We start from the raw sequence: 27,849 nt of genomic DNA, 5'->3' as shown, positions 1-27,849 counted from the left end.
ACAAATGTTACAACCTTCAATAAGGTTGCTGTAGAGTAATTTCTCTTTTAACATAGGTTTCAGAGTAGCAGCCGTGTTAGTCTGTATTCGCAAAAAGAAAAGGAGTACTTGTGGCACCTTAGAGACTAACAAATTTATTAGAGCATAAGCTTTCGTGAGCTACAGCTCACTTCATCGGATGCATCCGATGAAGTGAGCTGTAGCTCACGAAAGCTTATGCTCTAATAAATTTGTTAGTCTCTAAGGTGCCACAAGTACTCCTTTTCTTCTTTTAACATAATGTACAAACAGTGCAGCTAGGTGAATGAGTTTAATGTGACTGAACGGAAAAGAGATTGGTTTCAAATCATTATTTCAGTGTGTGCGTAATTTATTTAAGATCCTGAAAGAATGCCAAACAAGGAAGTGTCCCAGGTGGGACTCAGATAACTCTGCAGTTTGGAAACATTCTGACTAGAGGAAGCCTGGCAGCTTATGAATCCATGTGATTGTTTAACCATTCGATATATGTAGACACCCTTGTGTAAACCCCGTAAGTGCCTTCAGTAGCACAACCCTTCCCCCAGCTGACAATCCCTGTCAGAAACCAGGTGTTTTTGTACTTTGTGGCATGAGGTCCGCCGCTGTCCCCGTTGCAGGCGTCTTTAGTCCCACTGAGGTCTCCTGCACAGAACATGTTCTTTGTAATATTTAAGTTGGTCTCCTGAATACACTCTTGTGTCTTTACACGTGGCAGATCAATTCTCATAAGAACAGCAGCAGTAGCACCTCCTTCTATTAGACGCCCCCATCCACTCACTGTGGAGAATCTAATGGAGGACAGCTCAGATGTTGCAAACTGTTTCTCAGGCAAACATATCGGTACCACATAATCACTGAAGTTAACAGGTGACTCCAGGTGCAGCAGGGCAATGTCATGGTCAGTTGTTCCTGGAATGTATTTTTCATGCAATATGATTTCAGAAACCTTCCTTTCTTGTTCCCCTTCATCCTCATGATCTATTCGGTGTTCACCTAGAAAAGGAATTAAACCCGTCAGGTACACCTAAATAGTAAGCTCCTTAACTCCACACAGCTCTTGTGGAAAGAGATCACTAAGCTGACATTTCTTCTCTTCTTACTACATTTCCATGGCCACTACTGAATCCTGCATTATTCATTCTTTTCTTTGGTTCAGCAGAGACAGTACCTCTTCCTTCATTCCAGCTTTCTCCCTTGACAGAAGACATGGAATAGGGTTCAGTGACAGAATTACAGCAGAAACAAGTAGAGTAAGGGTGCAGCTTCAAGAGGGCCTATTACTGCATTAGAACTACCCAGCTTGGCTATTCCAGGACTAAATTCTAGCACAGAAAAGACTAGACTAGGTTCCATGACAAGGTTTTATGTATATATACCTAAGTACCAGACACCAGGAGCCAAATTCATCCTGAGTGTAACTCCACTGGCATCTGCATTTCCCAGCAGTGGGAAAGAAGAAATCAGAATGCCACTTCCACAGCATGTACCCCACTTTCTCCCACACTCTGAAGGATCCATGAGCCAATCAGGGAGTGGGCAAAGAACAGGAGGGACTGAGGAGTTGACAGGGCTCTCCCTGATTGTCCATGGAGAAAACCTTTCCTCTGCCACTTTGTGACAGCAGAGTTCCGCCTGGAGTCATGCTGCTAACTGGCCCTGACTGCCACTGCCCCAAACCCTTCTCAAGGCTGGGTTCCATGGTGCAGAGGCAGATGCCATTTACACCTTTGAACTCTGCACTGTAATTAATCTGTTCGCCCATCCCCATTACAATGGGGGTAATTCAGCAAGTTTAGAGCCACTTTGATCCCAGCCGTGGAATTGTCATCTTGTAAGACTTCTGTTTTTTGAGACTTACATTATGGCCGAGAGGACATTTAGGAATCGCTAACTGCTCCTGTCATAAGCAAACAGATGGCCTTTGTATTTGTAATCAGTATGTGACAGATATTGGTTGTATTTAATCCTTCCAAATGTTTGCAGAGTCACACCATGTAAACCTGGCATAACTCCACTGACTTGGGAGGAATCACTCTGGATTTACACAAGCGAAGCTGACAACAAATTTTGGACCACAAAGTTTGAAAAAGTGAGGCAAGCGAAAGATGTACCCAGTTTTACTTGGAGCTGTTTGGGATGTGTGTTCTCTAAGCAGTGAGCGGCAGTAACCACCCAGCTCGGCGCCAGCAGTGAACCTCCACACTTTTGTTTCTCATTCTCTATTAGCAGAGCCTGAAATACACAAAAAAAACTTTTATGTTATACCAATTTGTTTGACCTGAAATTCTATAGAATTTACAGAGAACATTCATCTTATTCAGCCTGCAAGGACCATGTGTAGTCATCATTTTCCTATCTGCTGATTGGTGAAGTTACCATTAGATCTTCAAGGAAGGGACTATGGTGCATAGCCCAGGTGGACCTAGGTTTTTAGACAAATCATTTTAGTAACTCAGGCTTAAAGTAATTCAGGGGTTTATGGGAACTAGGCATACAACTTCCGTTGAAAGTCAATAGGAGTTGAGCACTTAACTCCCTTGGGCTCTTTGAAAATCCCAGCCTCAGATGCAAACACATTTATAAGTAGGCTGTAAATGCTCATGCTGAGTAGCTCCTTAAACTACAAGCAAAGGTATCATGTTAGGACTACTCATGGAAGAAGGTACACAGTGAGAGTAAAGGTATCAGCATTTGAGATCTTGGCAATGTTTCTATGTCTTGTGCTTTGCCTTTTCAGAATTTAAATCTTACACAGGAATGCGTTTGGATCTAAATTTCTAAAATTATTAGTCCTGAAATAAAGAGTTTTATTTTCCTATTTGCTCAAAGAGAAACTTCGGGCCTGGCCACAAAGTAGACAATTGACAACTTGGCTACTCTACACACAGAATTTAGGGAGAGTTTTGCATTGCTGCTCTCTCTCTTTTTTTTATTCCCTCGTGCTTGAACCCACCATTCACACCAATTGCATGGCAAGTGGGAGGGGGAAAAATCTTCCCTTGGATAATTTTGCTAGCATATGTTATTGATTCTGCCTATTTTGCCAGAGAATTCACATCCCAGTAATTACAGCTGACACGCTTGTGGGCAATCTCACCAATAAGGCCAAAGACTGGATGGGCAGAGCATGGAGGAGGTTGAATTGCCATTTCATGTCTGGAAAAGCAGTCACTCCAGCAGAGGGATAAGGTACATTATCAGGGAGGCAATGGCGGTGGGTGGGGAGCTTGTATTACCTTTAGAAGTGCCCTAGCTATTCTGTGGCTGCACAGAGGTGTCTGTTATCCAGCACTGTGCATCCAGCTCCTTTCCCAAGGACTCAGTTGATGACAGAAAATGAAATAGAAGACTCACCTGCCACGGACACTCGCCTGGAGGACAGACATAACCACCTACAATTCTCCCCCGCTGACTTGCACTTTGCTTTGCCAAAATGGGTATTTTCCCACATGGGTAATCCACTGTGAAAAATAATAAATAAATCACAGTACTAAGTATGTTTAAATACAATGAATCCACTGAAAAACACAGAGGGCCAAATTCTCTGCTAGGGTTACTCCAGAAAACTCCCTCCATGAGTCATGCCAGCAAAGAATTCAGCCAATAGTCTAATGGTGTTGCTAATCACCGAGTATTTTAAATCGCCCAGTGAGTAAATGTTTTTTTCTGACTGGACACTGCCCACAAGTGGTGTTATTTTACAATATAGACCCTTTGGTTAAGAAGTTGCACTCAGGTACCACAGGAAGCTCTGAAAAAGGCTTTGATACAGTGTGTTTAGTGCCCCTTTAATTCCTCCAGGGTTTTCATGATGATCTTTTAAAGCGGGCAGGACAACTGGCTCTCTCTGAATCCTCCGTCACACCTGATCTGCTGCTACTAGACTTCCTGTCCCCACCCCAAAAAAACTAATGACCTCCTGAGGTGCACATGGAGAGGTCCCGTCTTCTACCCACTTAGGAAGCAAGGCCCCATGTCCTCTATGACAAGCAGCATCTAAAATCTGCAGGATTCTGCAGCGCTCTGAGGATGAAATCCTGATCCTACTAAAGTCAATTCTGGCCCCTGAAGCAGCAGACAGGAAATTCCACGACAGACTCAGGTAAATTAGGTTGTTAGTGAATTAAATCAGAATATAAATAATACTATTAGTATCTCATTGATTTATTTGGACATTAAGTTCAATATAATTTGTGCTGCCCCAACATGATCAGTGTTGTCACAGTCCCTGGGTAGGCTGACCCAGCTGAGACCTTTTCCAGTCCCCCTGGTCTACCCCTTTCCACTGGCAGAGCCGGGTTTTGCAGCTAGGGTGGGGCGTATGTGATGGTTCATTGGTGTTGCCACCTTCAGTTATACCCAGTGGCTTGCTAAATTCACACATTGTCATGCCTGCTGCACTCTCTGCCCCCACACTGCAACCCTATACTCGGCTTGGAGCAGAAGGAAGTCCACAGGGGATGGTCTGGGGAGGAGGCTGGAGAGCAAGCCCGGAGAGCAAGCCCGCACTGCACTCACCCTGCAGTGATGGGTCCTGGACCACGGGGCGGGGCTCAGCTCCTCACTATGGGAGTTCAACCTGGTGTACAGGGTCACAGTGCCATTCAGGTTTGGCCCAGCCACCCCTCCATCATGATGGAGGGGCAGCCAGGATAAATTTGAGTGAGTGGTGTTGTAACATGGTGTATGGGGTCACCACACTATGTAACCCTTTGTGCCATGTTGCAATGACCAGAGCAGGGAGCCAGGCCCAGCCTTGCAGCACAGGAGCTGCCACTGACAGGTGAGTGTGGGGTCGGCTCATTCTCCAGCCCCATATGAAAATTTGGGTCATACACTTCTTTTTGTCAATTGCATAATAAGCTTGAAAAAGCACCACACTTACACACACCTAAAGGCAGCTGGGGGTGGGGGGAGAGATGTCCCCCTGTCCCCGGACTAGTAGCTTCATCACTTCCCCTTTTAAGTGACAGGCCTGTACCTCCACTTCTCTTTGGGGTGGGACACTGTGATCCAATCACTCCCTGACTGGGTCTCCATGTGGCATCCCTCTGGTTGCCAACAATGACACCTAGCACATCCAATGGGCTTGGCATCTGTATGAGTTTCCCTTTGGGGATCTGTAAGTAGGGACACAGAAGCAGCTTCCCCAAAAGAAGTACGATTCATTTTGCCCATAGGTGCACAGTACTCAGAAAAATGGATTTACAACAATGGAGGCCTGCACCCCAACTGCCTCACCTATACTTGGCCTTCCTCTCAAGGCCGTAAGTACACGAGTCAGCCATGGTGCTCCCCATTGTATCTGGGGACTGTTAAAGCATGCCTGCTGCAGATCCCTGATTCTCAGCCTGCCTGTGTCTTCCTGCAGCAGCTGACAACCCTTTCTCCCCATCTCTTTCTGTAGGGTAGATCTGTTAACAGATTGATCTCCAGATTCTTAGCCTTTGTAAAACATCTCTGTAGCCAGGATAGGCCATAAACCTGGCTCTTGTATTTGAGCGTTTGCAGGGGTGCATCTTCTAGGCCATTGTTTTACCTTTTACCTTTCCTGCCTACTTCCTTTAACAACCCCTTTTCATCTAACTCTAATCATTCAGGCAGGGTGATGTCACCCAGGGCTCATTTACACAGCAATTAAACACATGGGGCTGGTCCGGGTCAGCTGACTCAGACTCACCAGGGATCAGGCTGCTGGGCTATAAAATTGCTGTGGAGTTGTTCAGGCTTGGGCTGCAGACGAGGCTCTGGGACTCCAGCCCTACCCTGAATGGCTACACCATATAGCCAGAGCCCCACCCGAGTCAGCTGATCCAGACCAGCTGCAGTTGTTTAATTGCAATATAGACATACCCTCTGATATACTGAGGGGCATATGACGTTTATAAACAATAAAATGTCATGTGAATTTTGGTATTGAAAATGCATAATGGCATTGTAGAAGTTGTCAGAGTGAGTTGGAGGGTCTGACAGCTGGGTAGGAACACTTGCTACATGGGAAGGCAAGGAAGGCGGCGTTGATTTTTTGGAATCAAGGAGACAACTGACGATTTGGGCACTGAGGAAGGAAAACATCTTATTTTCCTCCCCATTTTGGCAGGGTCAGAGGTTTGTGGTGAGTCTGGAATTCCTTGGTCCTCATCCCAACAACCCTAAACACAAACCAACTGCCCCACTCCAATATCTGCTGCAACAGCCAAGAATGGAGAAACATGTTATTGGATTGATGTTCCTTAGTGAAATCATTTCCAATGCTGACACCCCAATTGTTCAACTGTTACCATTAGTCTTCAATGTCAATATCCCGGTGAGATGAATGGGAGCAAGTAATCTGCTCAGAACCATTGGTCCAGGCATTCTGCAAACTCAATTGTGCACCACTGCAGCAGTTTACACTCTAAAGGTTTTCATTGCAGTCATAAAAGCTACAGGGGAAAATTTACCAATGCATAAAGGGCAGCTAGACACCCAACTCCTTGTGAAATTAAATGGGAGTTAGGTGCCTGGCTCCCATTTCAGCTTTGAAAATCTCCCCCTTAATATTTTGAAAATAAAAGCTGATGTTTTGGAGTATAATTATATAGCAACTTGGAAAAAAAAAGCATAGATGCAGTTATTCATGTGGCCACATAATCACATAGTACCCAGGCCTGTGCTTGAAGGAGCAATTTGAGGCATTTAATCCCTTGCTCCACTAATGAAATAATTTAGGTAGGGATTTTCCAAGGGAGTTTGGCACCTGTTAATTCCCCCCCCCTTTAAAAACCCAGCTGTAGTTTGTTATCTCTTTAGATGAGCGAGAATATCATCTTGTTATTCCCTAGAGAAGAGTATCCAAGTTTGTTGGTCTTATTCAGTAGTAAAAAAGAGCACTGATTTCTCACTGGTTTTATTAGGGTTATTTCTGTCTTGACTCATATGTTGAAATAAATACAGTTATGAAGCATCTATTCATTGGATAAGAATTGACATCTCCTGGAGACAATTGTAAAAAGAAGTTACCCATAAAATATGTTGCTGTAGTGACTTGGTTTGCACATAACCTTACCTTGAGGAGTACAGGACACTTCATCACTTGCTAGCACGTAGCCATCTGAGCAAAAGCATTGTCGTATCATGGTTGGACTGTCAATGCAATAATGTTCACAGTGACCATTTTCATGAATGCACTTCAGTGTGTCATTCAGACCTAAATACATGAAAAGAACACGTTAGTTCCTGAATGTGGTGTCTTATGTTTAACTCGAGTCAATTATGTTTGTAAATTTTGACCAAGAGTGACCTGCAACTCACTAATGTTGATATATTGATAGATACCACAATACCGTATCTGAGCTACAGCAATCCTCACAATAATTAGAATAGGATATCACTGCGATAACTGTATGGTAACTGTTGTCAAATATGTCAAATATGTCTATTTAAAAATTGGAACCGCTGTATTCCTTTCACCCACAGCAGTGCACTGGGAAGGCCATAGAATAATCCACTGCAGCAGAAGACCTCTCTTCTGGAGAAAAGACATGTCTGAATGGTCAGTAATTCAAGTCATCTGAATAGCTGAACATTTATGGGTGCTTAATAATAATAACAACAATTTATTCAGTAGTTTGAACTGTACCTGCCCCAGAGACACAAGCTGCTACCATGTGGGACAAACAAACAGAATAAGTAAGTATGGAGGGTCATGTGGATAATACAGATGGGAAACACTAATGAATAGGTTGGTTTTCACAAGTTTTTTTTAAAGGGGGGGGAGAAGGAACATTGCAGATATTGACTAAGAGGCTGTTCTAGTGTAGGACAGCATGAAAAGGTGACACAAAAAGTGAGGACTGGGCAAAGAAGACTGAGCTAGTGGTCAGGAGAGAAGCATGAGCAGGAAATGGGAAGGGTTGTAGGAGATGAGAGTAATATAGGTTGGATTGGCATCATGGATGCCTTATTACAGATGCTTAACAGTAGTTAAAGCCACTAGTTAGGCAACCTATTTAGATCGGACAAGCTCCTGCTCCTCCTTTGGGCCTACGCTGTACTTATATACTAAATTTAATAGCCAGTATATAGAGCTACATGCAATGCTCATTGAAATCAATTAAAAGACTCCCACTGATGTCACTGGGCATTGGATCTGGCCCATTGTTCTCTTAATGAAAGTGTAGGCAAGGACTGTTTTCACGTGCATGTATTTACACACTGTGACAGTCTATAATATCATGGTCACCCCTTTTACAATTATGATAAATCTTGTGCAAAGTATGCCTTGTGAGGTATCACTGGAAAGTCATAATCTGCTGACCATTACTGTCCTGTTGAACTGTATGCATCATCATTGTATATGATGTTATGAGATTCTGCTACATATTTGCTACTGAAACATGTTGAGAGTCTGGGAAATGTCCACAGACTAGCCCCTCAGAGAGGGCAAAGAAACTGCAAACACAGAGGTCTTACATGCCAAACCTCAGGTAGACAAAAGGTGCAAGCAAAAATTTGCAATTCATAATGAAGGATGGTCAGCAGCGCACGTACACCATGAGGGCTACCTAATCCCATGACACAACATGGATTTTTTAAGCACGTGGGGAAAAGTATAAATGAGGGACAGTGGCATCACCACAGGGTCTCTCGCTCCTCCCCATCTCAATACCTGGAAGCAAGATCGTTTGGAAGACAAAGAGAAGTTTCCTTGAATTGGGAGGAAGGGATGGTTTTAACTAGTTAGTATGAACTGTGAACTGAAAACTGCCTGTAGTGTCCAGTAGGCCAAGAAAAACTGTTGCATTCAAATCTTGCTCAGCCTGATAAAATTTAGGCTTTAGAATGTGTGTTTAGTTTTTGTTTCTTATGTAACCAAGTCTGACCTTTATGCCTACCACGTATAATCACTGAAAATCTACCTTTCTTTTGTTAGTAAACTTATTTTGATGTTTAATCTAAACCAATGAGTTTGTCTAAAGTGCTCAGATTACAGAGGCTGGTGTACGTGCACTATCCTTTGAGGGAGTGGGGAACTAACTGGTGAGCTTGCATTAATCAAGAAGATCTTGAGCAGTGTAAGACATATATTTCTGGGGTGCAAGGCTGGGGGAATTCACTGGGGTATCCTTGTGTGCAGTTCATGAGTGGCTTGGGAGAGCATTCATGTAACTTTGCTGGGTGTGCCTCTGCACACTGATTACTAAGTGAACAGAGCCTGAGAGGTTTGCTGTACACTAGCATAGCAGTGTAGGAGACAGTCTGGGGAGGAGAGTTCAAGGGGGCACAGTGGTTACACAGTCCAGATTGCACCTGGGGGCATGTCACACACACCATACAATATTTCCATTTCTAAGCCAAAGGGTTACCATAATTCAGTTAGAAAAATGCCCCTTTTCTCTAAGGTGGTTGAAAAGGTAAATTTAGAAGATCTACACTGTGTAACAATTATGTGGCTGCTATGTAGAGTGACTGCAATACCTGTTTACTGAATGCTTTATCAAACATAGCAGTGTTAACTGTGGCAGCAACCTCTTCTCTGCTAGAACGATGCCCAATAATAATGTTTGCTACCAGTCCTTTTTAAAAATAACAATGTATTTATCAGAGCAGTTTGCATTTGCATAGTGTTTTGTTTTTTAAAAATTTAATACCTGACCTTTTTCACAGTTTTTGCCCTTATACTCCTCAGGGCAAAGGCAAACATAAGCCTGAAATTGGTCAACACATGTCCCACCATTCTGACAGGGATCAGAGTCACACTGGTTGGCATCTGTAAAAACACACAGTATCAGTAAGGCTCACAAGAAGGATTGCAATAGTGCAATTTCAGTAATTATTAGAACACATGAAATTCTCATACCAACATAATTCTTCCAGAATTCCATCTGGAAGAAAGAGAGGGAAAAGGGCATAAGGAATTATCCAGACAATATTATGCATCATTTCATGCACAAAGATAAGTATGTTGTCTAATACCATAACAAACAAATTATAGAGTTATAGCACTTAGTAGTTGAAGGGTGAATAAAGTTGTGCCTATTTAGAGAACATGCCTAAAAGTTAACACAATATTAATTTGCAGCTCTCTGAATATTTTAAGACAAAGGCACTATAAGACAAAGGTACTATATTAGATACTTTTCAGCTTCCAGGGTTTAAGGGTCAAAATCCATTTATGTTTCTATTAATAAGATGGGAAGATGCAAGATAAAAATCAGGCCAACAGAAGACCCCCGAACCCGTCCCCCCTTACTTACTGTCCTTTTATCATCTTGAAAGATTTCTCTGGCTTCCTCATATGAACACGTTTCCTCAAAGCACTCCCGTTGTAGCGACCCAAGTTTTAACTCTTCAAAGAGGCTATTCGCTCTTCTTTGTCTTTTCAGCACGCTGTTTGCCTGCTCCTGCATTAAGAAGACTGAAAAATTGAAATAATTGGAACTCTGCAGGCACATTTTCTCTCTCCAGAAACAAAGTACAATAGAACCTCAGAGTTACAAACTGACCAGTCAGCCACACACCTTGTTTGGAACCGGCAGTACGCAATCAGGCAGCAACAGAGAACAAAACAAAACAAAACAAAAAACAAAGCAGATACAGTACAATACTGTGTTAAATGTAAGCTACTAAAAAAATAAAGGGAAAACAACATTTTTCTTCTGCATAGTAGAGTTTCAAAACTGTACCAAGTCAATGTTCAGTTGTAAACATTTGAAAGAACCATGATAACATTTTGTTCAGAGTTACGAACAATGTCCATTCCTGAGGTATTTGTAGCTCTGAAGTTCTTCTGTAAGCCAATGAGATTTCAGCTTCCTTTACTTTTTAAATCTGGGCTGTTTGCAACAGTGTTTAAAGCAGGCCAGGCCACGCCAAGCACATTCCCATTGTGCAACATTGCACAATCTTGTAGAGACATTATTTACCTACCCTTCTGCACATGAGGTAAAGTGACAGATCCTAGATTTTTATGTAGGCCAAAGCTTTTGAGAAAATGGTAATGATTCTAGAATTATAGCCATTCTGCATCCAAATAATTCATGAAGACTTACCATGCACCATGTGGTAGGTTTAAAAAAAATAGGACAGGATTTCCTTTAGTTCTGGCAGCCAAACAACAATTAGACAAGTGGCACATAGTCTCTCATATTTACCCAATTTATCTGCCGGCCCTTGTGTTTTTACTATATTTTCCATATAAACTCACTTGGTAAGATAAAGATCTTTGGATGGATCACAACTTTTCCAGACTCCCCTCCAAACACACACTCCATTTCCCCCACTGCTTTCATCTACTCTTACCTTCTTTGGACCAGCTGGATGGAGTCCATAGGCCACTAGTGGTCCATAAAGCAAAGCTTGAGAACAACTGCTCTAATTTATTCCCACTTACTTTTTTTCTGAAAAGACTCTGGGCCATGGCAATACCTTTGCCGGCAAAGGAGAGCAGAGTGAGTTTCCATTCTGAGCCACCAGTCATCACCATGCCTTTGCACCAACTAGAGGAGCTTGTATGTGGCTTCTAAACTCAGCAAACCGGTACCACGTGGCACTTTTCCTGGCAGTTTGAGCCAGGGTTAATGGGCAAGGAGAGCAGAAGTCAGACTGGAGTGGTATGCAAGACGGCACATCTCTTGTCTACACCAGTTTGTGAATAATGTGAACTTTCTTTTAAAAAAGAGTTATGGTTGTACTGTAGTGGAGACCCAGTCCTGACTGGTGCCTTTAGGCACTATTGTTAAACAAATGCTAAATTGATATATAATGATAACTGATAATAAATAATGCGGCTCAGTATATTTCTGAATCTCTACACAGGAGACTGTAAAAACTATCAGTCTGTGAGGTATACAGTGTTCTACCACATATTAATTAAACGTTAATTCTGAAGCCTAGTGATGACAATTTAAATGACAATATTGCTCACTATTCCAGTTCTGAACATTTTGGCAGAAACATGCAACTACTCTGGGATGGTGGGCAAAGTTTGGGATAGAGGATGGAGCTTGAGCAGAGACTTCCAATCCATTCCTTCTCCAAGATAATTCCTAATGGAGAATGAACTGTCTTGCACTTGGAGGTATCTCTGCAGGGCAGTGCTGAGCCACACTGATGGGATAGGGGTGGGAAAGTTTGCACTGATCATGATACTTATAATAGAGGACTTGAGTCTCCTGGTCTACCAGAATCCACATCAGCATTAACATCACTAAAATATATATTCATTTACAAATACAGACGTGATTACGATAGATTCCCCTACCACAATAATTACCTGCTGTATAGTATTTGCCTCACTACACATAGCACAATGTCTTTGGCTTACGTTCATGTCAGGTTTTACCCTTTCAGTATGTTGAGTATTGTTATTTTTTCTTATTTGCAATTTTCTTCTTACTGCATTTGTCCTTGTTAAATTATTAAAATAAAGGAATACCTATCTATCTATGGGCCCACACACACACACACACACACACACACACACACTTCTCTATACTATGGAGATGTATTGGAATCATCTGAGAATTTTCTTTTTTGTATTTTTTCTAAAATGTTTGACCACCATTGCTGAAGAATGTTAGTCTGTGGATAGTCTGAGCTGTATGATCACTAGTGCCCTTTGGTTCCCTGGGAGCTGATTTTGAGGCACATATTAAACACCAGGCACCCGACTTTCAGTTGTCATGGTTCACCCTCAAATTACACTACATTTTTTGTAATATCCCCTTTGTAAGTTCTTGTGGATTGAATGAGAAGGACTGATAATTGATTCTCTGCTTTTAAAATAGCACATATAGGCTTGAATTCCTGCTGGTTTCATTTAGTAGGCAGGTAGTTGATGGTTTGTAGCTTTCTGTATGGTGAGATAACTTACACATATGAGCCTAGAAACAATTTTTCCCAATTGACACAATAAGTGCGTGAACACAATCGCCACCCAAAATCATGAGCACAATAGAACCCTGTGCAGGCTTGGACACATTCTTTAGTAATCTTTATGTATGCCCATTGCTGTGGATGATCCAACACTCTTCACAAGAAAATTGTTTGGCTAACAATATAGTAATAATCATTATACCAGTTTCTGGGACATACCTGCAGCTGGCGAAGGAGGAAGCAGCAGCAAAAAGCAGAGAAGCAAAACCAAGTAGTGGTTGGAAACCATGATGACACTGAAATGCCAGTGTCCCAATATCATGTTGACATTTCAGCAAGAACTGCATGGTGAAAGATCTCTGTTTCAAAGGCTTTGAGCTAGAGGAGGGGTTGGGAATCATTAAACAGAGAGAGCTGAAACTCGTGCAAATAATTCTATTCACGAAGAAACTAAAACAAATCCCTTAATACATTCTCTTTAAAAATAGGAAAAGATCTTGGTTAAGAAGAATTCCTATTCACAGTGTGCAAAGGCCATGCTGATTATTGTGAATGTTGCAGTGTGTTCTTGTTAACAACCCAGAATGCTATTAAAAGTGAAACGTAAGTGCCTCAGCCTGAATAGCACAACATTACATTTTGTATATAGCCATCCGAGATATTTGCAGGTGAATCAGAAAGCCAAGAGTAGGCTGATTGGGGTCAAGATAAAGATTTGCAGTATCTTTGAACGTGGTCACATTGTTGATGCTTTAAAATATACCATGTTATTTTTCTTCTTGGTTCCCAGTGAAAACCCTGAACTGCTGACTGACTTTATATTGCGACACTAATCAACTAACAAGAAATACCAGGTTCTGCTTTGCTCTCTTTTTGTTTCTGTGAAGGAGCTGTGTACCTTTTTACCAGGTATTACTACACAAAGGATTTAAGTTATACTGGAAAGAAAATAAGAGGAGAGGAGCAGAATTCCATTTCATTAATAATTGTAGTAGTTTGACTGAATCAACAGATAAAGATGTATCTGGAAAATAAGCATTCCTATGAATTCATGTATATCAAGGACTAATGGTATCAAAACACAGAGTTTACAGAATTCTTAAGTAAAGATTTGACTAAGATATCAGCAAGGTTAGGAGCATGTTTGTCAGTGGGGATTGGAGCATTTCATAGGGTCTAGTGTATTTTCCAGTCGATCCTTCACTTTATTAAGATAAAGGAAAGCTGCTCCTTTGTGCACATCAGAGCAATGAAGGGAAGGGCAGTTTTTACACTATTGCCAGCTCCCATTATCATCTCCCTGAAGAAGTCATGAATGATTAGCAAAGAAGAAATCTCGCTCATCTGAGAAGTCTAAGATCCCAGCCCATCTATTTGCATATTATTTATGCTGTGCCTGTAACTTAGCCTTTATGTACAGTGAGGTACATCCCTTTTGGACATCTGGTTTACAACATAGAAAAAACTGGCCTTTTAGGGCATCTTTTGTTTATTTGAATCTGGCTAATTCCCAGAAAGCTCATTTCCTGGGATTTTGGGGGGGGGGCGGGCTAATGGTGGGTGCTGTTCCGGGGAAGAGGGAGGGAGTTTGACTGCTGGAAGACATGAGAAGTTGTAACATAGAATGAGTCCCAAAATACTCCACCTCTCCACTATTTGAAGTCCCCGTCATTCCCCAGCCTCTCCTCCCTGAATATAATCCCCTCCCTGTCCTTCCAGTTCCCAACCTCTCCTTTGGACTGGCACTAGCTGGGGAGGAGGAGAAAATCATGATAGGCATTCAGAGGAAAAACTACCTGGAGAAGTGCTGATCAACAGGGAATTGGGGCTGCTGGCAGAAGCAAGGCAGGTGAGGAGTAGGAGATGAGGTGAGCTGCGGGGGGCGGTGTCTGCTACTTAGAGGGGAGGTTACTGGGGGCTCCTGAGGTGGGTAGACAAGGTGGGAGGGGCCTTGTGTTCAGGGAAAGAGAGGAGGGGTCAGAAGAAGGAAGAAAAACTGGGAAGGAAATCTGTCTCCACTGAGGGTGGGGCAGGGGATAGGAGGAGAGACTGAAGCTGTGTTTACTTGTTTGCAGCTCTCCATGTGGAACAGCAAGACCATATTCTTAGCCTCAGTTTTCCAAGAGTTAAGATAAGAATAAGTTTGCCTGAGCCACTTGGCAATTTCCTTTATCTTATCTTCTTAGAACAGAAAAGCCATTTGTCCTGTCTGAGCAATTCTCTTCCTGTCATGCAAGTGAGAGTGTAGGGCAGCGTATCTGACATTTCTATATCTAGCACCACGTATAATGGCATTTTTTTTGATTGCTTTGACTCACCCTGTAAAAATGGTGGCAGTTACACAAAAAAGCTGTAGGGTAGAATTTATTACTAAATATTAGCTGGGGCATTTGCTTGGTGCCACCTTTAGTCTTGTTGCTAACCCTCCATAATGGGCGAGTTGGAAGAAAAGACAGACGTTTGGGTACATAGCTCCCTCAACACTTTTACGTAAAAAGAGAAGCTGGTTTCACAAACCAGCATTTCTATGTACTTCTGTGTACTAAGACTATATGGATTCTTATCTACTTTATTTGACTTACTTCTAAATTAGATTTATAGATTCATAAAACAGAAATTCCAAAAAGATCAAAATTTTCCAATTCAGTATTTCCAATTTGACTCTTTTTGGAATTTCTGTTTTATGAATGGTTTCAGAGTGGTCACTGCGTTAGGCTGTATCAGCAAAAAGAACACTTGTATTTGTGAGTACTTGTAGCACCTTAGAGACTAATGAATTTATTTGGGCATAAGCTTTTGTGGGCTAAAACCCACTTCATCAGATGCATGCAGTGGAAAATACAATAGGAAGATATATATATATATATATACATACAAATAGAACATGAAAAAATGGGGGTTGTCATACCAACTCTAACCCCACCTTAATTGATTAGTCTCGTTAGAATTGGTATGGCAACCCCCATTTTTTCATGTTCTCTCTGTGTGTGTATATATATCCATCTTCCTACTGTATTTTCCACTGCATGCATCTGATGAAGTGGGTTTTAGCCCACAAAAACTTATGCCCAAATAAATTGGTTAGTCTCCAAGGTGCTACAAATACTCCTTGTTCTTTTTGCTGATACAGACTAACACGGCGACCACTCTGAAACCATTCATAAAACAGAAATTCCAAAAAGAGTCAAATTGGAAATGCTGAATTGGAAAATTTTGACATTTTTTATTGAAACAAAATGATTCAACCTGTTGTATAGTATTGTATTTGTATTTTCCTTTCCAATCAACATTTTAAAACAAAAAAATGTTTTTTGTTTCAATTCTCCCAGTCAGAAAAATAAAAAACTTTAGCTGACATTGACATTTCACCACCACATTTTCCCAGGTCAGAGAACCAAAAACTAATTATGGGGAGCTAGTCAGGCGTTTAGGTTGACTAACTGGAATCCACACAGGACCTCAAATGTTCTGGACCCTCTTTGCTTATTGAAAAAAATGTGACTCAGTATCTTTTAATAAGTTTCATTAAAAGACAAACAAAAATAAGATCAAGAAAATGTATCACCAAAGTCACACTAAGAATGAAACAATACAACTAATAAATCAATATCAAAACTAAATCAAATCAACAAGCTCATCTCAGTATTGGATTCGAGTAAAATCACCAAATGAATGCAAAAAATAACCAACCCTTATAAATTTTAAAGAGCATTCTAAAAAATTGGCTGTTCATGTGATTATGAATTCCAACAAAGGAATTTTACCAAAAAGTCAATCAAATCTATAACTTGGAGCTGGTTAGATGTCTTAATAAATATTAGAGGGGTAGCCATATTAGTCTGGATCTGTAAAAGCACCGCTTTTAATAAATATTAAAACCAAATTACTTAATGTCTGAACCACAACGTCAGACCCACTTATAGAACTTCCTCCTTGGATTTCATTTCTTGTGTGGTGGCTGCCCATCCCACTCCAGTTTTGATAATCAGAAGTTTGACAACTCTTATCAACCAGAAATTATAGATGTGACCTGAAGAAGAGCTCTGTATGGCTCGAAAGCTTGTCTCTCTCACCACCAGAAGTCGGTCCAATAAAAGATATTACCTCACCCACCTTGTCTCAGAAATTATAGATGACCACGGCAGTTCTCTTAGGACTTTTGAATACAAACCAAAGAAACACATGTCAATGAATAGCTTTATGAGACAATACTTAGGGTTGTTTAAAGCTGGGGAATTTTCTTTGTGGTGCCTTCCTCATATGGGCTACCTGGGTTCTATCTCACACAGTCTCACTTTCACGGCCTGAAACTACAGCTGGGATGTTGCCCAGCTAATAAAAATAAATGACAAAAATAGAGAAAGGGGGAAAAGATACTTAAGATAACAGGGTTTGCAAACACTTCAGCTCTCCCAGTTTTCTAGCCTATTGAGGAATAGGAGTTGGACCTGCAGTCAAGGAGCCAGACAATGATATTCTGCAGGCACAGTGCTTCTCACTAGTGGGCCTCTTTTGGGCACTGGGAGAGACTGGTCAAAGGCTGGGGTGGCGTGTTTGTGGATGATGCGACTTCCTCTGATCAAGGTGATCAGTTCTGGGGCTTCTGGCAGTCTTCCCTCTGGGGGCTTGTTACCATGAAAATCAAGACTTTGCAGCCTTACCCTTGACTCTTATAGTTTGAGACCTTCACTTGTTCAGCCCTGCAGCACCTCCCTCCAAGGTCTTCAGACAAATCAGGTGTGAGGCCTGCCTTGGAGCCACACAGCTCAATCCAAATCAAGTCTGACTTAGGTCCTCACTTCCAAGCATTAGCTGGAAAAGTCCTGCTTAAATCAATACTTTAAAAATATTCAGTGTTTTACATACCACAGACTTTATGTCTGTGATCACAGACATCCACCCCACAAATTAAAAATCCAGACACAAGACCACTTCTGAGGAAGCTGGCATAGATTCAGACTTCAAGGGACCATCATGATCATCTAGGCTGACCTCCTGCACATTGCAGGCCACAAAGCCTCACCTACCCACTACTGTAATAGACCCCTAACCTCTGGCTGAACTTCTCAAATCATGGTTTAAAGACTTCAAGTTACAGCAAATCCACCATTTATGTGACAGTCACCAGCCTTGAATGTTGTTTTCCCATATTTACTAGCCTTTCTTCTAGCATAGTGTATTTGTTGTCTTTCTTGTGCTTTAGAAATATTACTAAGAGCCAATGCAACATCACCATCCTTTCTCACTTTCAAATTAGTGCTATCCTCCTTGTAACATTGTTCATCGATGGGCATATCTGGCTGAAAAAGTCTTGAGATGACATATCATCAGTTTACAGAACTCTGTCTACACTGTGACAGGGTTGGGCCAGATGGCTAAAGGAGAGTAATAAAAGACAGATATATTAGCCCCAGGTTAATTAGGTCCCTTTTCCCTGGGTAAGGTAACAGGGAAGGTTCCAGAACAATCAGGAACCTTCTGGAGACAATTAAGACAGACAGGCTGATTGGCTGCAGGTGTTCTAATCAAGAAGCTGCTAGTATCAATTAAGGCAGGCTAATCAGGGCACCTGGATTTAAAGAGGAGCTCACTTCAGTTTGTGGTGTGTGTGTAAGGATCTGAGAGCAAGAGGTGCTAGGAGCTGAGAGTGAGAACGTGGACTGTTGGAGGACTGAGGAGTACACGCATTATCAGACACCAGAAGGAAGGTCCTATGGTGAGGATAAAGAAGGTGTTGGGAGGAGGCCAGGGGGAAGTAGCCCAGGGAGTTGTAGCTGTCGCACAGCTGTTCCAGGAGGCACTCTAGACAGCTGCATTCCACAGGGCTCTGGGCTGGAACCTGGAGTAGAGGGTGGGTCCAGGTTCCCCCCAAACCTCCCAACTCCTGGTCAGACACAGGAGGAGTTGACCTGGACTGTGGGTTCACGAAAAGGGCCAAACTGAGGACTGTCATGAAGCTCCAAGGCAAGCAAATCCGCCAATAAGCGCAAGACCCACCAAGGTAGAGGAGGAACTTTGTCACACTGACTATAAAAGCTGATTGGTTGCTTAAAAAGAACCCTAGCAGTCACTGAACATTCTTTCATCAACAAAATTAAAATTAAGTTCATACTTTTATGATCAATTTAATAATTTCTAGTTTCTTCTCTGCTAATCTAAAAACAGACAAATGAGCTTTCTGAAGCTAGGTATAGCTCAAACAGCCTGTCTTCTGGAATCTTCAGCCTGAAAGAGAAAAAGTTACTTTAAAGCCTATCAAGATGAAACCTACTTAAAATATATTTCTTAAAAATCCCCCACAGTCTGTATTCCCTTTCAAGTTATTGTTTTTACACAAAAATGTTTTTGCAAAATTTTTTGACCTGGTCTAAATCTGAGTTATTGATTTTTTTTTTAAACCTGAGTGCAGATGTTTTGTGTTGCTTTTTAAGGTACACAGTTCATGTAGGAAAAAAAGCAGCATGGGAAAAACAGCAAAAACAGATGTAAAAAAAAGTAAAGTAGTATTCTTTTAAACTCTACTGGGGTCCCCACTATCCAATCAAATTCTGCATAAAAAGGAAAGATAAGATGAACATGAGGGACAAACAGGGACAGCTGACAAGCAGTCAATTGGTTCAAATCTATAATCAATGTCAAACTAGCTACTGCCTCTACTAGTTAAATTCTTCAAATTATCAATGTAAATGAATGTTCCCGATGCTCTAGCAACACCTGGAGGCTGGTAGAATTGACTGCAGGGGATGGCATTTCAGAGAAAAGCAATGAAGAGGACGCAGCAGCTGTGAGGTTCCCTACTAGCCAGTGACATCACAAAGAGCTGAACTCACTGAGAACTGGTGGAAGTGACATGAGTGGGCAGTGGCAGGAGGTAGCAGCAGCAAGCAGCTGTGGAGACATCGCTTGACTACTGCCCCAAGGCAGAAGATGATCCCATTTGAACAATCCCTTGGATTCTGGGACTTCACTGACCTCAGACAACCAACTCTGAGTGGGGTGCAGCGGAGGGCAAAGGAGCATGGCATGTTAAAGGGACATTCGTCCATCAGAGACTTTCACAGAGCAAAGTGGGAAACTGAGGTATAGGACTGCTGCCCCAAGATACTGTGGGGAAGGTGTTTACCTACTTTTGAATCACTGTTGCAGTGTTTTTCCAAATTAATGCTGTGTTTCTTCTCCTTTTAATAAACATTTTCTTTGGTTATACACAGACACGGTGCTTGCACGGGAGGTTGAGCACTGCCTCGCAGATGCAGCCAGGGTGAGGTTTCATTTTTCCAGATTTCTGAGTGGGGGGCTCAAGATGGCTCTGTTTGGTAATGTTAAGTGGAACCCCTGGATACGGAACCTGCCCCTTGTTTTGCCTGCAGCACCTGACAGAAGAGCTACACGTGCCTCTTGTTATACTAGGGACTTCATGTAGGATGTGGACAATGGTCTGTCTTCCTGCAGACTATAAGCTAAGGAAACTGAAGACTTTGGCAGTCTCCTCATGTCCTCTTTTTGGTCCCACATCCACACATGGGGATTACCTGACAGGGTTGCCTGAGAAGTGGTCTTGATGATCCAGTAGGTCCTTTCCAGTCCTATGTTTCTATCCAGCAAAGTGTAGTCTATTTTCTATATGTGACTCCATCCCATCACTCTAAGACTCAAGAGGTCTGATCATTCAGCTGCACTACATTGTGGATAAAGAAGTTCCTGCTTCTGAAATGGTTTCAAGGTTCTAACTCTATTATATACATCATTCTTAAAGAGCAGACAATCAAGATCAGATTTTGGTTCCAGTTACACTGATTTAAATCCATAATAATGCCATTCATTTCTGTTGATTTAATTTTGTTTGTACAGAGGTGTAAGAGAAAGAACAAGAAGCTGTTTTTCACTCTCCATTTTTTACCCTGATCTTTGCAGAAATCACTCTTTTTTGCTGAGGGTGGGTCTTTTACACACAAAGCTTTCAGTACATTTATGTACATCAACATTCATTTAAATATGTGTTGTCTTTGGAAGAAAATAATTCCTGCAGTTAAGGACAAAGGTTTGTTTCTGCTGTCATGTCAGTCTGAGTCTATCGCTAGTTCATGCGGAGGTTTTTGTTTCCCATAAAGGTAGCCATGACGTGACCAAGCATTTTCAGCTAATTGTGTGCTAGCAGGTGTGAATGGGCAGGTGAATAAGCGTACAGGTAAACAATAGTACAAACCTTACTAAGCGACCTCAAGTGAAGCATGATGTAAAAAAGGCACCTTATTACTTAATTATAAACGAGTTATTAGTCCCACTGTGCACAATCCGAGTCTGATCCACTGACTTTATTTACATTTCAGTTGTAGAAGAGAGTGAGCTGGATTCTGTTCTGGCTCATGGGTCAACCTGCCTGTTGTTCCAACTGCAGGACCAAATTCTGCCCTTGGTTCCCTCCCCACTGGGTTTGCACAGGTGTAACTGAGGCTAGGATTTGGCTTGCAGATGTTCTTTTTATTACTAAAAGGACAGTAATGTGCTACAAAAATGTAAACAATGGGCTCCCTCTAAAAACTTTCCATCTCAATCAACAGTACCAGACATTTTCTGGGTAAAAAACTTTGGGGCCTCCCCTCACCCCCCCCCCCAATCCATCAATTTAACATTCTCCCCTCAAGAAATATCCCTTAATTCCATAATGTCCTTCCCAAATACATCAATTCTTCCACCTCCCAATCTTGGGCCCCACACCTTTAGACCCACCACGTTTCCTTACCCCTGTAATTCATGGGTATACCATGAGGTGGCTCCTCTATCTGGCATCTGCTCCTCACAATAAAGAAGTGGTGACAGGGTGAGTTGGCTCTAGGGTGGCTGGCTGGGGGCAGGAGAGTGTTAGCGGAAGCAGCTCTTCTCTGGTCATGGGCTAGATTGTGAAGGAGTCTCCCCAGCTTCTTTAAGTGAGTAAGTCTCCTTTGGCTAGATGCCTAAATCAGTATTTGATGCCTAAATGTAAGTGGGCCTGGTATTCAAAGGCACAGAGCAAACCCAGCTCCCACTGAAATCAATGAGAAATTGACTGAGAACTGCCCTGCATAATGACAGGTTTCAGAATAGCAGCCGTGTTAGTCTGTATTCGCAAAAAGAACAGGAGGACTTGTGGCACCTTAGAGACTAACAAATTTATTTGAGCATAAGCTTTCATGAGCAACAGCTCACTTCATCAGATGCATTTTTCTGCCACAAGTACTCCTTTTCTTTTGACTGAGAACTGATCAGGTTTGAAAATAAGGCCAGTTCTATTTAGCTGCTCACTTCGGGCATCCAGGTTTAAAAATGGCAACTTTGTTTTATTTATTTTAAACAAAATCTGAGACTCTCTTTCATTGCCTATTCCTCCCTCCGCCACACACCAGCCCCCACCAGCTCAGCAGAGTACAAGCCATTATTGGTGGTGATGCACACACCAGAAAACCCAGCTTGACTTTCAGAGCCCTGGTTGACTGTCAGGCCAGGCAGCTAGAACATTTGATCTAGAATCATTGAGACAAACAGCATGGAACCCTACCTGCCAATTTAGAGAGCCATGCTTTTTACAGTAGAACTACACTCTAAGAGAAACAACCAATGAGACTGCAGAGGAAGTTATCAACAAGCATGGAATCAGTGACAACAGTAGAGGGGCATGCCAGACCAGACTAATGACTTCCAGTGGGCTACTACTGGAGCAGTACACTAATAGAGCAGTATACTAATTGAGCAGTACAGGACAACCAAGGAAAATGGAGAGAGATGCAGAGCACCTCTTTGTACTAGATCTGTAAAATAAATTCTTTAAAGACATCCAGCTATTTAAGGGCAGAATTTAGCTAGCTATTAGCACCCATTAGAACAGTCCACTTAAATGTAGCCCATATCTTCAACTGAAGGCTAGTAAAAAATTGTTCTTTGTAAATATGTCAGATAGTTTCCTTATATGTATTTTAAGTTAATATTTTAGAACATTCCTGATGATTGTATTTGTATCCATCTGACAAACGATAGGAGCACTGGTCAGCATTCCTATTAAATAAATGGGTTTACCTTCAATTCTGCTTTAAGACAGCTCAGCAAAATGGTATTTATGAAACCCATTTCTGAGCTGTGCCAGCTTTGAAATAGAAAGCCCCCCCCCCCGATTTTTTCAAAGCCCTTGAGGAAGGGCAACTGTTGGCAGAGCCCATCATCAGGTTTGGAAACAGCAGATGAATGATCCAGATGGAAGCCCAAGACAGATAGGGAGGAATTAGTGCTGCAAGGTAAGTTAGCGCTTGAGCCAGAGTGGATCTGAGGAAAGTGAATAGCTTTTGATTTACTTCAGACTGGGGAGATATAGGGGGATATTGCAGTTCAGTAGACAAAATTAGGTAGGGTGAGCTAATGTCATGGCTAGCCAGCGCCCAGCCTAGGGACATATCTAGGGACCAAGTCTGAGAATGCCATGGAGACAGACAGGCAGGGCTATTCTATGGCTCAGAACAGTCAAAGCAAAGTATCACATAACTTTTCATATAAACACTTATTACACTAGTCCCACTGCACAGATCAATGGGCCATTCCATTGACTGCCAAGTGGATTATCATGAGCATTTCTTTTCCATGACCACTGAGATCTCCCAGCCATCCTTGTAGGTCACTGTGGTATGCAGTTGACCTGTGACCATTTAACTAGATAAGACAGAGGTTAGAGCACTGACAGCAGTTGCCACCTTCTAAGTCGGACTACAAGAGAGCATTTAAAATCCTATGTTCTCACAGAAGCAAAAAGGGTTTTTTGCCTTTCCGACAGCACCTGTCAAAGCTGCTCTAGCTGAACTATTGTGGAATGGCTTGGTGAAGACAGGCTGCCATTGCCCAGAGGCAGAGTAAAATATTTCTCACCATGCTGAATTTTTCAAGTTTCTCACAGAGCAAACAGCTTGGATTGGCAACTTCCATGGCTGGAGGGGACAATGCCACAATCTGGAGAAGTTGGACCAATTTCACACGCTGATGTTTCGGGGGAACCTCAGGCTACTATAGAGGAGGGTCTATAGGAGCGTTGTTCACCAGAGTTAGGGTCTGAGCTTTTACAATGGGCACGGGAGTGAGGCAAATTACTAAACTACAAATGGGTTACATCGTTATGAAAAATGGGGGAGACTACGATCTCTCTCTCTGGGATCTGTATACTTTAACATTCAAACTATGAGAGTCCCTGTTTTGTATCTTCGATCAATTACTCGTGGATTTTGTCAAGTAATATTAATAATTTTCCCTGTAAATATGAACCACATATTTAAACAGTCAGTGCAGTCCAGATTCAGGGTACATCTAGACTACAAAATTATGTCAACCTGAGTTACACCAATGTACAGCCATCACAGTAATTAAATCACTTTTGCATGTCCATGTTACGCTCCTTGTGTCAGTGGTGCGTGTCCTCACTACTAGCACTTGCATCAATGCAGAGAGCGGTGTACCATGGGTCGCTATACCAATGTGCCACTACCACCAACAGGACCCAATCGCTGGCAGGCAGGATTGAACTGGGGACCTCTGGAGCTGAATGCATGATCCTCTATGGCATGAGCTAAAAGCCAGCTGGCTGTTAGCTAAGGCTGTATAGTAGATTCATTTTATCTCTCTGTTTAAGTGGTCTCAGTGCCAGTAGATGGGACAGAATACCACACCCAGAAGGTGTGTGAGTTACACCACCATCTACCATAAGGTGTCTAGGGAAGGGTTTGTAATGCCTCACGGGAGCAAACGAATCATGCAGGGGTGGCTGGGAACATGATTTCAATATCCCATAGTGCAGTTTTCTCTATCCCATGTTTCATGCCTCTTTTCAAAAGCCCTGCAAACCTGCACATCTGCCATCAGTATGAGCAGCATGGATCCAAAACAGCTCTGCACTATTGTGATGAGCGTTGTGAGCATAACACACCTCAGCCTGCAGTATTTGCAGAGCCACGGGTAACATGACAATTCCTTGGAGGCTAGATTGCTATGGGACATATAAAGGAACAATTCAAAGTTGTTGGTGTCTTTCAGAGAGCAGCTGCAAATGGTGGAGCACCAGTTCTGGGCCCAAGAAACAAGCACTGATGGTGGGATCACATCATTATGCAGGTATGGGATGAAGAGCAATGGCTGCAGAACTTTCAGATGTGCAAGGCCACATTCCTGGACGTGTGTATGGAGCTCGTCCCAATCCTCCAGTGTAGCAACACCAAAATGAAATCTATACTGACAGTGGAGGAATGAGTGGCAATTGCTGTATGGAAACATGCAATGCCAGATTCATGACTGATCAGTAGCAATCAATTTGGAGCTGGGAAATCCACAATGGGAGGTTGCTGTGTTGCAAGTGTGAAGGGCCAATAATCATGTCCTGCTATGAAGGACTGTGATTCTGGGCAGTGGGCAGGACATAGAATCATAGAAGATTAGGGTTGGAAGAGACCTCAGCAGATCATCTAATCCAACCCCCTGCTCAAAGCAGGACCAGCACCAACTTCTTGGTAACAAGGCCACATTGTTGACTCAGATCCAGCTTCTTATCCACTGTAATCCCCAGGTCCTTTCCTGTAGAACTGCCGCTTAGCCAGTCAGTCCCCAGCCTGTAGTGATGCATGGGATTCTTCCATCCTAAGTGCAGAACTCTGCACTTGTCCTTGTTGAACTTCATCAGATTTCTTTTGGCCCAATCCTCCAATCTGTCTAGGTCACTCTGGACCCTATCCCTACCCTCCAGCATATCTACCTTTCCCCCCAGCCTAGTGTCACCTGCGAACTTGCTGAGGTTGTAATCCATCCCATCATCCAGATCATTAATGAAGACATTGAACAAAACTGGCCCCAGGACCAACTCCTGGAGCACTCTGCTTGATACCAGCTGCCAACTAGACATCGCACCATTTTTCACTACCCATTGAGCCCGACAATCTAGCCAGCTTTCTATCCACCTTATAGGCCATTAGTCCAATCCATACTACTTTAACTTGCTGGCAAGAATACTGTGGGAGACCATATCAAAAGCTTTGCTAAAGTCAAGGTATACTATGTCCACCACTTTCCCCATATCCACAGAGCCAGTTATCTCATCATAGAAGGCAATCAGGTTGATCAGGCATGACTTTCCCTTGGTGAATCCATTGACTGTTCCTGATCACCTTCCTCTCCTCCAAGTCCTCCTTCAAAATGGATTCCTTGAGGACCTGCTCCACGATTTTTTTGGGGGGCTGAGGTGAGGCTGACCAGTCTGAAGTTCCCCAGATTCTCCTTCTTCCCTTTTTTAAAGATGGGCACTATATTTGCCTTTTTCCAATTGTCTGGGACCTCCCCAATCATCACGAGTTTTCAAAGATAATGGCCAATGGCTCTGCAATCACAACAGTCAATTCCCTCAGCACCCTTAGATGCAATGCATCCGGCCCCAGGGTCTTGTGCATGTCCAGCTTTTCTAAATAGTCCTTCACCTGTTCTCTCACCACTGAGGGCTGCTCACCTCCTCCCCATACTCTGCTGCCCAGTGCAGCAGTCTGGGAGCTGATCTTGTCTGTGAAGACTGAGGAAAAAAAGCATTGAGTGCTACAGCTTTTTCCACATCACGTGTCACTGGGTTGCTTCCCCCAATCAGTAAGGGTCCCACACTTTCCTGACCTCCTTCTTGTTGCTAACATACCTGACACTTGAGAATTGCTATCATCTCCTGCTGCACATCTCTCTCCTTTTCCTGTGCCTCTCTCTTCTCTGCTCGATCCCCGTCCATGCTGTTTGTGTGGATGATCCTAGTGATGAGCTGCCAAAATCCTAACAACCAGTTCCCTATAAAAAGTTCTGATTTAAGGGATGTGCCACAGTATGTATTTTTTGTACCTTTCTCCATAAGAAGTGGCACTGCATTGAGTCATTGGGAATCATGCTTAACAATAAAAAAAATAAACATTTTTACATGTTTATTACAATAGAAACAAAGTATTGCTTTCTTAAATGAATTTAAAATACGTTTGAAAAGAAAATATAAAGATGTATGAGTAAGCAAATGATAATATTTAAGAATGTAATGCCTATTATTCTTGTATTTTAAATATTACATGTGAACTACTTAAGTTATTAAAAATAAAAAGTGTAATATATTCATGTTGAAGTATACAATGCAACAAGCAATATTTTAAAGAATATTTAAGTACATTATTTATTACTAATTAAGTAGTAATTTCCAAATGGCTTCTTGATCTTCTCCATAATCTTTGGTGTTGGATACACGAACTCTGGTATCTAATGCGGATCGATGACTTCTCATCCATGCTTTAACATATGGTATTGGGTTCCAGGAAATTAGTGGTTTTCCCAACAAATTGATGGTCATAAAGCTTGAGATATGAGTAATTGTTAAATTCGCCCTTTTATCACTACAAATAATATTCATCAACGAAAAAACTCTTTCTGCTTCTGCAGAACTATTTGCAATTATGTTCATGCTTTGCTTTTCTTATTGTTTCCGGATCAGGAAGATGTTTTGATTGAATGTTATTCTCTACATAGTCACGAAAATCATTTAAATCGACTACAAATTTTATGAATTTGTTTAATTCATGCACTTTTTCTTCTCCTGATTTCCAAGGTATACTGACTTCTTCAATATTCCAGGAAGTGGGATCCATAACATTGAATAATTCAACTATTTTAAGTGTATTATAGAATGACCTAAATTATCTTCTTTATATTTAATGTGATTTTCGTTTAATAATCTTGCCTTCATTTTTTCAATACACTCTATTACTTTGTCTCGTGGCAGTGATTTAAACCTTACTTTATCTTCAAACTCTATGCATTTAAAAGCATCACTTTCTATCATTTCATTAATTTTATTTTCATGTATACCAAAACTATCCTTTAATTATATGAAAAAAACAATCGTTCATTTGATTAGCTTATCTGCCTTTGTTAAACTCAATTGTCTCACTTGCAGTGCAT

General features: G+C 41.9%; 1 protein-coding gene across 1 annotated transcript; it reads right to left on the bottom strand.

The window, feature by feature from the left end:
- Nucleotides 1-314: 314 nt before the first annotated feature.
- F7 (coagulation factor VII) lies at nucleotides 315-13,966 on the bottom strand. Its single transcript, XM_038369888.2, has 8 exons — nucleotides 13,099-13,966; nucleotides 10,260-10,420; nucleotides 9,863-9,887; nucleotides 9,659-9,772; nucleotides 7,070-7,210; nucleotides 3,376-3,482; nucleotides 2,133-2,253; nucleotides 315-1,014 (listed from the first exon to the last, which is right to left on the bottom strand). Exons 1-8 carry the CDS (start codon nucleotides 13,199-13,201, stop codon nucleotides 473-475), a joined length of 1,314 nt encoding a protein of 437 aa, XP_038225816.1. The 5' UTR covers nucleotides 13,202-13,966; the 3' UTR covers nucleotides 315-472.
- Between the last annotated feature and the right edge of the window lie 13,883 nt (nucleotides 13,967-27,849).

This window comes from Dermochelys coriacea, chromosome 1 (genome assembly GCF_009764565.3).
Source record: "Dermochelys coriacea isolate rDerCor1 chromosome 1, rDerCor1.pri.v4, whole genome shotgun sequence".
NCBI lineage: Eukaryota > Metazoa > Chordata > Testudines > Dermochelyidae > Dermochelys > Dermochelys coriacea.
Note: the sequence above shows the minus strand (reverse complement) of the source record. Positions and strands in the feature narration are given on the sequence as shown.

What these genes read in the sequence shown, in the direction of transcription:
- F7 (XM_038369888.2), bottom strand. Translation starts at nt 13,201, where the DNA reads ATGATATTGGGACACTGGCATTTCAGTGTCATCATGGTTTCCAACCAC. An exon ending in TTCAAGATGATAAAAGGACA is followed by an intron (nt 9,888 to 10,259) that starts GTAAGTAAGGGG and finishes TCTTTCTTCCAG; the next exon opens with ATGGAATTCTGGAAGAATTA. An exon ending in ACAGCTCCAAGTAAAACTGG is followed by an intron (nt 1,015 to 2,132) that starts GTACATCTTTCG and finishes TTCCTTTTCTAG; the next exon opens with GTGAACACCGAATAGATCAT.